General features: G+C 39.8%; 1 protein-coding gene across 3 annotated transcripts in view; it reads left to right on the forward strand.

The window, feature by feature from the left end:
* TGFBR3 (transforming growth factor beta receptor 3) overlaps nt 1–12,618 on the forward strand; it is a 207,080-nt gene that overhangs the window by 118,351 nt on the left and 76,111 nt on the right. For all 3 annotated transcript variants that reach the window (XM_058716599.1, XM_058716601.1, XM_058716600.1), the window contains one exon: nt 11,795–11,932. In XM_058716599.1, coding sequence (XP_058572582.1) covers nt 11,795–11,932 — 138 coding nt within the window. The remainder of the gene's footprint in view (nt 1–11,794; nt 11,933–12,618) is intronic.

Here is a 12,618-nt window from a genome sequence, read left to right on the forward strand (position 1 = left end):
CAGTCTTTCCAGGTGAGGTTTGAAACTGAAGAGTTAGTCTGGTTCATCCCATGTGTAAGTTCAAACCACATTTTTTTGGTGTGTGGTGAAAACATAGTAAAATGTTAGCCAAGGGCTACCACGTTAGCCCTTTTGGAGTGTATAGTTCAGTGGCATTTGTACATTCACAATGCAGTGCAACCATCACCACTGTCTCATTCCAGAACATTTTCTTCACTCCAAAAAGAAATACCAGAACAATTAGCAGTCACTTTTATTCTCCCCTATCCCTAGGTCCTAGTGATGACTAATCTGCTTTCTGTCTCGGGATTTGCCTGCTCTGGACCTTTCATATGAATATAATCATACAACATGTGGTCTTTTGTGTCTGGCGTTTGCACTTCACATATGCTGTCAAAGTTCATCCGTGTTGTAGTATGTATCAGTGCTTTATTCTTTTTATGCTAAGTAATATTCCATTGTATGGATATGTCACATTTGCTTGTTTTGAATCACATTTTTATGGCTGGGTAATATTCCGTTGTATGTGTGTGTATCACACCGTCTTGAACCATAAAAAAAGATGTGATCTTGACATTTCAACAACATGGATGGGTCTAGAGGGTATCATGCTAAGTTAAATAAGTCACATTGAGGGAGACAAATGCCATATGATTTCACTCATATGTGGAGTCTAAAAAACAAAATAGATGAATAAATAAACAAATCAGACCTGTAAATACAGAGAACAAACTGGAGGTTGCTGGCAGAACAGGGAGAGGGTGGGGGTTTGGCAAAATGGGTGAAAAGGAGTGGGAGATACAGGCTTCCAGTTATGGGATGAATAAGTCATGGAGACGAAATGTACAATATAGGGAACACAGTCAACGGTATTGATACAGCATTGTCTGATGACAGATGGTAGGTACTCTTGGGATGAGCATAGCATAGCTATAGAGTTGTCAAGTCACTGTGTTGTGCACTAATGTAACATTGTGTGTCAGGTATAATTTAAAATTTTTTAATCGCATTTTTATAGAGAGATTTGTCATTATGATGAATCAAGTTTCTTATTTCTGCCCAAGCATCATGAATGGCAAGGAGTCTTAATTATTCTTACAAAATCCTAGTAGTTTTGTAATACTTAAATTTATAATCCAGGTCTGAGTATTTTGTAATGCACACCCCCCCCCCCCCCCCCATGCTTCTACTTTTCCCGTTTTGGTTCTACTTACTGCTCATTAGAGAATGAGTCAGAAACAGAATGGTCGACTATGGTAGTTTTGCTGAAAATGAGAATTAGAACGCTAGCAGCTGTTGACTTAATAGGCATTTGGGACTTGACTGAATTATGAAACAGAGCTTAAGTTGTTTGATCTTGGTATCTTTTAGGACCTTCCAGACTTTGGTCAGAATTGGAAAATTTCTTCAGAGGTGTATTAAGAAAAAGTAACTTGTACCTTCTGCATTTAAATGAGAAACTAAGCCTTTGTAATACTTTGAAATTCTCTTTAAATACAGGCGCTGTTGCTGTACTTATAAACATGTAAAGCTTACATGTTTAATACGCTGAGTAAAGTTCAGAGTAGAACCTTTTTTCCCTCATTCCCATAAATCTCATAAGAAATGAGATTATATATAAAAAGTTAAGACACTGTTAGTATTTTCATATGTGAAGGCAGAACTCCATATTTCTCGATGTCAAAAGGGGGAACAATTTTGGTTATTGTATTGAAAATGAATTGCTGTCATCCCTTTTTCTTTCTGTTTCTCTACACATTCACTAATTCCCAATAATATAAATTGGTTTATCAGGCCTTAAATTTGCTGACTATGTGTATGGTTTTGACAGGATTACAGTATCTTTATTACTGGGAAATGAATGGCTGGATAGTATTAACTCTATAACTTGAAAATGTCTGGGTTAGAATTTGTACTTGTTTCATTCTGACATAAAATCCATTGCTAGTTGGTGCCATGGCACTCGCTGTTGATTTATCTGTAAACAAATGTTGACAGGACCATTCTTTTTCTTTTTAATTTTTTTTTTAACATTTATTTATTTTTGAGAGACAGAGAGAGACAGAGCATGAGCGGGGGAGGGGCAGAGAGAGAGAGAGAAGGAGAGACAGAATCTGAAGCAGGCTGCAGGCTGTGAGTAAGCTGTCAGCACAGAGCCTGATGCAGGGCTCGAACCCACAAACCGTAATATCATGACCTGAGCCGAAGTCGGATGCTCAACCGACTGAGCCACCCAGGCGCCCTTTGACAGGATCATTCTTGATCTAATTAAGGAACATTATTTCTATGACTTAGGTCTTTTCCTTTTTCTTTTAGTTTTTGTTTCCCTTTTTTCCTTTAGGGTATTAATCAGTATTTGAAGATAGAGAGAAACTTCAATAGATTTGTTACCAGGTATCCTGATCTTTATTGTAGCTTTAGCCCTTTCCAGTTAGAACAAGTGTATTGAACTACTTTTAATGCTGTCTTCAATACTGGCTTTAGAAGATATTATTCCATCTCAAACACTTAACTATAACATGCCAAATTCTGTATGCATATTTTGGCAATTTTCTGTTTACTTCTGTGATCACAGGTCTTACCCTGAAACTGCAGGACTCAAGGAAAATTGATTGTGTGGAGGAAAATAGGCAAAAGTACTGGACTCTAATGTAAATGCTGCAAACTGAATTTGTTCTATTGTCAATTAGGCTTTTCTGGCAGAGTTCATTGCATGAATTAAAAGCATTTAAAATTCCATGCCTCTGAAAGATAGTGGAACATTCAATCAAAGAAAATAATGTTGCTGTTGTTGTTTTCAGGAAAAATGCTCCCAAAACACATAATGATAATATGTTCTCCCCACTTTGGCTTCTGGGTTATTTCTCTCTTTCTCAAGATAGACCATGTAACATTGAAACTAAAGTTCCTTGAAAAACATTTCCACTTAAAATCATAACCTGGCTGGATGAGACCAGAATATCCTTAGGGGGCCGGTACTGTGAACTTCAGGAGTTGTTTTTGTTAGAGTTTTCAAAAGAAACCAGACTTTACAGAATTCCCAAGGCTTTTCCACCCTGACCAGAATTTAGTTTCCTTAGAGAGTAATTTGGTCTAATCCACATATCAACCAGGAGCCCCTGGAGTTCAAGGAATGATTTAGTCGCACCTCTGCTAATTCAGTGACTTGTAGAAATACAGTGGGTATATTTTTGCAGACTGCCAGAGCTTTAAAGTTCTCATGGCCCTGTCCACTTCCTGGTTTTGCAATTCGACATGTGGTCTGGGATACAGCTGATTCGCTCAGATGTGAAATGCAGCTAACGCCATTTTGAGTTCCACAGTGCATTCGTTCATGAGAATTACAGTGAGCATTACTAAAGCTTTTGTAGAGGAGATAGAGGAGGATTTACATCAAAGCAACTCACAACTTTAGCTGGCAGTGTAGACATCACAGTTCATAAAAATGCTTGTTGACCCATCCCTGTGGAGTTTCACTTACCTCCCAGCTTGTGCTTAGCTTCCCATCATCTTGCTCACAACTCATTGCCCTTCCTTTCTTCCTGATCTTTTCTTTTCCAGGAGCAAAATCATTCCTGCCTCTTACTCCTGTAGAGTAGGCTGCTGTCCTCTTCTTGGCCTCAAGGCCAACACTGAAGGTTAAGGTACAGTGGGAAAGTAGGGAGAAAAAAAGTGAAGGACAATGGGAGATATTCACTCTACCCCTAGCGTTGCCACTCTCTGGCCATATGACTTTGGGAAAATTTTTTACCTCTCAGCACCAGCTTCTTCACCTTTAAAATGGAAATAATTAGATAATTAGACAGAATCTCTTCTGATGGCAAATCTTTACCCAGTAGAAGGCTCGTGGACTTGCCTATGTCTTTCCTTGGAAAACAATGATGATGGCTGTCCCTATTCTCACTGTTATTCATATTAACAACAGAAACACAAATGCAGTGTTTGAAGTCCATGCCTCAGTAATTACTCCTCTCCAGATTTCTCTTTTGTGCTGAAAAGGTGACATTGTATGCCCATTCACAGTTCTTTACCAGCTTCAGGTTAATGTACTGGTCTGGGGGAATCCAGGTGTTCTCCTTTTATAAAGCTTAACGCATCTTAAATCACTGCCTGAACACCAGTGCATTTTGTGTTTTTTGCTATTACAAATTCACTAACTTTAAGAGGGTGATTAAGCAGCAATCTTTACTGAGATCTATGACCGCAGTTGGCAGGTGGAAATGATTAATTCAGCACTCAGATCATGTGAGAATTGGCTTCTTGCTATGCCTACTTTTTAAATTAGCTCCCCTTGGTCACCTCAGTGATTCTCTTTATTATGTAGTTCAGTTCACCACCGTATTGACAAGCCGGCCATTCTGACATCTTATTATTATAGACATATCATGTCAAAATACTGGTTTATTAAACAGTTAAGTAGCAAAAACAGTTCCAAGCCCATTATAAAAAGTAGAAGTTGAAAGGAAATACATTTGTGTAGTACATGTAGTACATGGCACTTTGGTTATAATAGTAGTGTTAAAAACTAATAGTGTTTGGGATGGGTCTGTTTATTAAGTGTGACAAGGAATATAAAAAATAAAAGCAGGCTTTTTTTCACATTAATCGATGTGCAAATATTGAGTTCCTTCAGTTTGTCTAGAATTGTACTTTCTGATGATTTTCACACACTTCTTTGCCTAAATGAAAAGTGTTTAAAATTCTGTGCTCTAAGAGAGGGTAGAACATTTGGTCAAAGTTTCTTATCTTTGTTATTTATCCCTGAGAAGGAAAACCTGCTCCAAAGGCTTTTTCACATTTTATCTATTTGTATATTCATAACTGTTAAAGATAACAAAATAATTTCTGTGTGTTGTTTGTTTGTTTGTTTGTTTGCCTAGTGTGGTCCCCAGACGTGGCATAAGTGCTGCTCTGCCTTGTGCTGTACACACAGCAGAGGGTGATGATCAGGGTCACAAAGCCTAGGCGTGACCTTGGAGTTCACCCCAGCATATATTCCCAGCAGCCACGGCCATTCGTTTTGGTAGCATGAGTTGGAATCTGCTTTTCTCAACTGTGTTTTAAAGTTCAAGTCAAACTTGATAGTGAAAGTTAACATTCTTTTTGCTAGATTCACCCTCACCCCTTTTGGCGAGAAAACCATGACAGTATGACTCTGTAACCATTATTTGAAGCACATTTCATGAGTAACTTTTATTTATTCTTTCAGAAAAGTTGTTGACTGCTTGGTGGATGTTCAGCTCTGTGCTAGGCCCAAGCATGCAGAAATGAGTGTGACTCAGGTTCTGCCCTTGAAGAATGCCTTGAGGATTTCACAGGGTGTGTGTGTGTGTGTGTGTGTGTGTGTGTGTGTAAATGACAAACGTCTAAACTGATTATTGTAGTGCAACACGGAGGTAGTAACATGAGCATGGTCTGTGGGAGCACTGTTCCTCCAGCCTGTGTGCGGATAGGGAAGGATTTTACTGATTTTGAGCTGGACACACCTGTCTGACCAGGGGCTGGCAGGAAGATGCTGAAGGCCAGAGTCCTAAAAGGCTATGGTGGGTTGATGACATACACTAAGATATTCAGATGGCAGATACTTAATACTAAAGGATGATGGAAAAGTGCCAGTCCAGTGTTAGACTTGCCATCAGCAGTGGCCTGCTGAGGGTTCCCACAGCGCTTCTATCCCGGAGCATGCCCACATCCACGGTCCCCCCTTTCCCTGCCTCTCTTCCCCATAGTGACTGAGCTGCGGGCTACTCTGGGAAGGAAGGGCCAGGGTCTCTGGAATCCCCTTGCAACTCTCCCAGGACCCCTTTAGAGGGCCATGACCTGTAGTTTCAGAAATATTCTTCTGTTTATATCAGCTCTTGTCCCTCAACCCCCAACCCAAATTTAGTTCCGAGTATTTTTCCAGGGCATTCAAAATATAGAGCAGAGAGGGCAGGCTTATTTCTGCATCAGATTTCAGACTTTTATTTTAGTGTTTTTTTTTTCCCCCTGTTTTGTGGTCATAATAGATTATTTTCAGAAGCTCCCAGGGAATCCTGAATCCTGTCCTTGTTTTTAGGGGGAGGAATTAGTTTTGGAATTGAGTTGCTGTATCCCTCTCATCATGTTAAATGGTTTTAAGACAAAACCATTGGGAAAAAGAGCTCGCTATCATTTGCCGTAGCAATGTGAAATCTCTGACCCTAGTGCTGAGAGAATGGCCAGTTGACTTCCTGGGTGAGGGTAGAGACATGAAAGGGGTCAAGATTCTTTGAATTCAGCACCAACTGATTAATGTTTTTCTAGAAATTCAGAGAAATGTGAAAATAATATAATAAGGAAAAATGTTTAAAGGTCCAAATCCACCCCTCCAAGAATATTTTAAGGGAATCTTTTTTTTTAACTTGTCTTATTTTTTTTTTTTTTTAAATTTACATCCAAATTAGTCAGCATATAGTGCAACAATGATTTCAGGAGTAGATTCCTTAGTGCCCCTTACCCAGTTAGCCCATCCCCCCCGCCCACAACCCCTCCAGTAACCCTTAGTTTGTTCTCCATATTTATGAGTCTCTTCTGTTTTGTCCCCCTCCCTGTTTTTATTTTTGTTTCCCTTCCTTAAGGGAATCTTTTTATACCAATTCCCAAATGGCAGAAGATAAGCGACGGCAAATAAAATGTCAGCTGTAGGGGATCCTTAGACCAGAACATATTTTCAAACACCGCAGCAGCAACTAACTACTATTTCCCATTCACAGCAATTGGTTGCACATTTTGGTTGCATCTCGGGTCAGATTTGAGCTCCTAAAAGTCCTATTGCCCAAATAGAAGTGAAATTTGAGTTCAGCTGTGGTACCTCAGCATCCTGAAATAGATTTGTGTCTCATTGTACGTCTGTGTAAATTATGGGTGCTATGAGACCCAGATTCAGGATGTTTTCAGTTACTACCAACACTGTTGCTAAGTGGATGTCTCCTTACCTCTGAAGAGGGGATAGATGATGGCTATATACAGACCAAGGTGTGATTTTATGGGTCTTGGTTATAGACACACTGCTAGAGTTCTTTTCTTATCTATCTACTTGTAAACTGATTATTGGATCTTTCATTTCAGAGCATCTGGTCTGTTTTTAGAGAACAGGAGTCTCTCTGGTAGTGGTTTGGATGACTTCATTGTTTCATAGGTCCATAGGGACTGTTACAAGAATCAGAAATGTTGAAAAGGAACCTCACTGACACTTTAGCAAAATCAGACAGCTGTTAGACTCTCATATCAGTTGTTTTGCTGGCTTTCCTTATGTTTGTTTTAAAAACCCCATGAGTGGGGGGGAGGGTGTCTAACAGGAAAATTTTGAAGTCACTATGATAGAACTACCTTGCATCTCTACTGTGAACCCTTAGAAATTCAAAACAATTTTCATATGGCATCTTTCCATAAAGAGAGTAGAGATTTTTTTCTTTCCTGTAAGTACATAATTCATTTCCATGAAGTGATTTACAAAGTTTGAGACAATATATAGTTTTTGCTTATAAGAGATCATTTTGGGGGGTACCTGTGTAGCTCATTCGGTTAAGTGTCCAACTCCTGGTTTCAGCTTAGGTCATGATCTCACAGTTTTGTGAGTTCGAGCCTCATGTCAGACTCTGCACTGGCAGCTCAGAGCCTGCTTGGGATCCTCTCTCCCTCTCTCTGCCCCTCCCCCACTCACACTGTCTCTGTCTCTCTCAAAAGAAATAAACTTAAAAAAAAAAGAAGATAATTTTTGGAAAACTGAGAGACCTTCACCCTAATAAGGTCCAGAGAAAATTGTCATTGTTTTCTGGTCATAACGTGGACAAGGACAGTTTTCCTAAGTGAGAGATACGAAGTTTGTCTTTCCACTTGGGGGCTTTATGCTCCTTGGAGTTGGCCTTGATTTTGGTCAAAATTGTATTCAGATTCCCCAGGAAAGTACTCAGAAAAGATTTACTTTGCATTTCTTTATAAAATAGGAGAAATACATTAATTACATCTGGTAGTTAAAGTGCACAGATAACCTCAGTAGACCTAGTATAAATAGATGCCATAGAACAGATTAGCGTTCTCTTAGCTCAGAACCAGTGAGCTTTTATTCATTTAGGGGAGATCAGCAATGTATGAGGGACAATGTCTACATATGGGATGTGACAGATTAGACTTCCTTGCATTTTCTCACACCGTGAGGAAGACTGAAATGCAGCACTGTTGAGACAAACATGGTTAGAGCAAAACCTCTTGGACAAGGCTTTATGGACCACTTTATGGTCAAAGTATGGTTTTAAGAGGTCACTGAATCCCCAGAAACTGCATGTACAAGTGTTTTATTTCTGAATTGTCATCTAGTAAGTTCGTTCTCTGAGAGGATGACATGTTAAAACCACAGGTATAATCTCTAGTTTAATTACATGGAGTCATTTTGTTTCTGTTTCTGCCTTTAAAATGTTCCTACTCTTCTACAGTGGACTCCTTAACCTGACTTAATGGGTACTTAACCTGGAATTCATGGGCCCTGTAGTGACTGTGTTTTCTCTGACATTGCTTGCAAAATGTAGTGCACATATGGGTTTTTCTGTGTGTGGTGCATCTTGCATTAGGTTCTCAAATGCTTTATTACTGCCGAAGATGAACACAGAAGCCACCTATTTACAGACTAGTCGTTGTTCCCTCATTTGGGATGCATCCCCTTTAGTCCCATTTGCCTTCACGGCCACATGGCCCCTAGGTTTAGTTTGTTATTTCTTATGAAGACCATGGACTAAGTGGTGACTCTTACTTTCATGTAGACTTAACATAGGATTGAGAGTCAACCCTCAGAACTACTGTTTGGATTGCCAAGCTGGAAATCATTGGATACCCACTTGTATCATTTCTCCACAGCTGTTTCTTTGCTGTCATCTGCCTCAGCTCTGGTCGTGAGACCATGATCATGGGGCAGTAATTTACCCAAGAAAACCTTTAGCAGAATGTTCTTATCCTTGTAACTGTAGTCTATCCTAAGTTACAATGGGTTCTAAAGAGGATTTTGTTTTTTCCTTGGCTTTTTTTTTTTTTTTTTTTTTTTTTCCAGCCTGAGAGAAAGTAGGCACCTTAGCCAGGAATTCTTTCAGAGATATTCCGGGTATGTTCTCCCCACCGTTTGGAGAGCTTTTATACCTTCATTCTTTTGTTGGTTGTTTTTGGTTGTCCTCTGTATTCCCTTCAGCAAGATTTATTCCAGTAGAAGAAGGTTGTTGAGGGATTAGGTGAGTGGGTGCTTGGGGGACTCTTTGTTCATGCCAAATGATCTTTTAAAAAACGTATTGAGTATTTTTCTTTTAATTTCCCAATCATAGTGTGAATTCTTCTTTGCCAGATGGTTTTTGGGGCTTTGCCTGGGTCCTGTGTGCCAGAGTCGGGGATTCATCTTGGCCAGACGCTGCCACATATTGAAGAGGGAGCCGTTTCCAGGAAAGCTCAGAGCTGTGGCTCCTAGAAATCTTTCCTTGATTGTGTGAGCCAGGCCTCGACACTTTTGACCATCTGGAAGATTTTGGACCCCAGCACCAATATCTGTCTCATACACATTTTTCTTTTCATTTCCTAAGTTTTTTTTTTAATTCTTGTTCATTTGAGATATATATTTATTTCAATTTTATCTACACACTTCAAGAGTGGTATGCCTGAGGGCTGCAAAGAAAATTAACAGAAAAAGAGTTGACATCCCTCTGTGGATACCCATGGCTATTCTTCGTGCCATGATGGTGCTCAATAAACAGTTTGGAAGGAATAAATCTGGAAACTTTTTACTGACACATACTGTTCATGACAGAGTGTTTCTTAGCAATTTTTCAGGTACTCTTGTACAAGTAATGACTTCATCTCTCCTTTCTTCATTTTCCAGAGTATATGCTTTGTGTAGTGTGCGTCTCTCTGTTAATACTGCAGTTTGAATCTTTGCCCCAAGCCTGTCTTGTTTACAGTGGCCATTGATCTGTTTATTTCTAGATGCGGACAGCTATGTGAAATGCTGTGAGGTAGAGTTTGTACAACCAAGAAATGTGTTATTATGCTGTAGCTGTACTCAACATCACTTTTCATTAGTGCTCTGCTTTTAGTAGTTTGCATATGCCAAATGTAAAGATGATCCTAGCTGTGTTGCAGAAACAGGTCATGATAGTATTGCTTGTGTTCTGAAATTTTTCTATAAATTAGCTAGCTACGTCTCTTTGAACCTATTAATATATTCAGCTTTTTTCACCTTTTCGGTAACACAAATTTATAAATTTGCTGTAGTAAATCAATCCTTTAAATAACTGTCTACCCTCTGTTTCAGCACAGTATTATAGTAAGACATATCTTTGCCTACTGAGTGTTTGCAGTCTGTTTCAGAGATTAAGACACACGCTCAACAGTTAATGAATAGAGATGGTATTATACACCAGAGTGTAAATTATTAATAGAATAAGGTACTTCCATGGCATTGGAAGTTAGAGAATTAGATATCCAGTTGGTACTCACCGAGTGCCTACCCTGTGCTAAGCTAAGGCATGGGTACTGAAAGTAAAGTTCGAAGTTGTATTATCAGTGACCCGAGAGGCTGTTGTGATAAGCGACATTGGTGTCAAAGGCAGTCCCTACAATAAAAGGCAGAGATATGTTGAGATCAAAGTGGGCCAGCAGCCACTGGAAGACGTAAAATAGTCCAGCTTTGAGTGCTCTATCCCTAATGGCTGTATAGACTCAGATCATAGATCTAGGCCATTTAATGCTCGTAAGGATTATGGCTGAGATGTTCCGTTATTCCCAGTGTATTACTCAGTCTCTGTCTTGCCAGCTAAAGTCATTTTTCGTGCTTTCCCTCTCATCACTTTCTGGTGCTCTTGGGTGAGTTCAGCTTGTTAAAATATGTGCTTCTTGGGTCTTGCTTCACCCCTCTGTACAGAAAGCCAGTATGAGACATGCTTCTATGAAAGCATCTGTTCAGTATTTCTTTATTCACCCTTTTGCTTCTCTGTGTTCATGTTGACCTATCTTGGCTGGTATGCTCCGGGAGGATGTTGAACCCACTGTTTCCAGCTGTCCTCATAGGTGCTTTTTGATGATGTTAATGATGATAGTGATAACCTATAATAGTCCTTGATCCACTATCAAAAGTGGTCACAGCTTTCTTATCCAGGCTCATGGTTTTCTTTGCTGTTTTGTTTTTGTTTTTGTTTTGGACCAGGTCTGCATACAGTCAGTTTTTATTCTGTGTGTTCTCTATACTTCATTTTTTTTTTGGAAAGCCCCCTTAGGCTAATAGCTGGGTTGATGAAAACTCCCCTTGGCAGCCCCTTTCCTGCAGCTTTCAGCACTTTTTTTTGGCAGAACTCACTTCACTTTTTAGAGGTTGGTGCTCACCTGGAAGAGAAGAAAGTCCTTTCTCTGGTGATCCACAGGGATGATCCCATGGCATTCTGTAATCCCAGTTTTTAGCTTAATCATTTGACTTGAAAGATAAGGCAGTGTTGAGGGAGGGTAACTTTTGCTCTGTCTTTGCTAACTTTGGGGGGGGGGGAAGTGTTCTGATTATTTGTGTTCCCCTGTTACTGGGAGCTGAATCATGTTTTCGTTGAGATTAGTGTGGGTTGCCATTTTTGTAGTAAAAATTGGTCAAATACTGGCAGCAGCATCTAGTTCAACCTAATATATCTTATCCATAGAATCTAAACTACCTTATAGCTTCTTTTAATGGTGAGCCATGGAAAAGTATTCCAGATGCTGTGCTATGTGATTTTAATGGAAAGTCAGTGTTAAGATTTCTCTTTCTGTTGCTTCCTAGGTCACTCTGCACCTAAATCCCATCTCCTCGGTCCACATTCACCACAAGCCTATCGTGTTTGTGCTCAACTCCCCACAGCCCCTGGTCTGGCATCTGAAGACAGAGAGGCTGGCAGTTGGGGTCTCCAGACTTTTCTTGGTAAGTGTTTGAAACCTTCCCAAAGTGTCCTTAGCATAAGGATATAATGACCCTAAAACTTTGCAAGGTTTTTAAAAGGCTTATTTCATTGAAATAACACCAGAGTCCACAGTGTATTAAATTGGAAGAATGCTCTTAGTGGTATTTGGGCAGTGTAGGTAAGCAGTCACGGAAAACAAACACCGCACGTGTGCGTCTGACTGTGGATGGAGGATCTGGTCTAGTTTCCACGTTAGAGCAGGACCTGCAGTCATACTCTGTGTGGCCTGGGCTTTGGTCTCCACTCTGAGACTCCTCTGGTGGCATCAGGAGCAATGTAAACATTGTAAACAGCCACTAGGTGTGTGGTCTCTGACCGCAAAATAAATACACACAAACCCATTCTATTTGTATATAACACAGGCCTACTTTCTGATATGAGGATCTGTTTGTTGAGAGAGTGACACAGCCAGTTCCAAAATGAAAACATTTGTATTTTATAAAAAAGCTGGAACCCAGCTCTTGTGGAAAGATCCAAATATTACCTACTATTTGTAAATCATGTCCTTTTGAGTTTGCCAGAACATTCAAGTTTGCTGGTTGTGGAGAAATTGATGGGTTGTTTGGATGGAATGTTTGGGGTATGATATCATGTCTGATGATGCGCAACACTGCCCTTCGCAGTGATAACTCACATTGTCTACTGC

Source organism: Neofelis nebulosa, chromosome 2 (assembly GCF_028018385.1).
Source record: "Neofelis nebulosa isolate mNeoNeb1 chromosome 2, mNeoNeb1.pri, whole genome shotgun sequence".
NCBI lineage: Eukaryota > Metazoa > Chordata > Mammalia > Carnivora > Felidae > Neofelis > Neofelis nebulosa.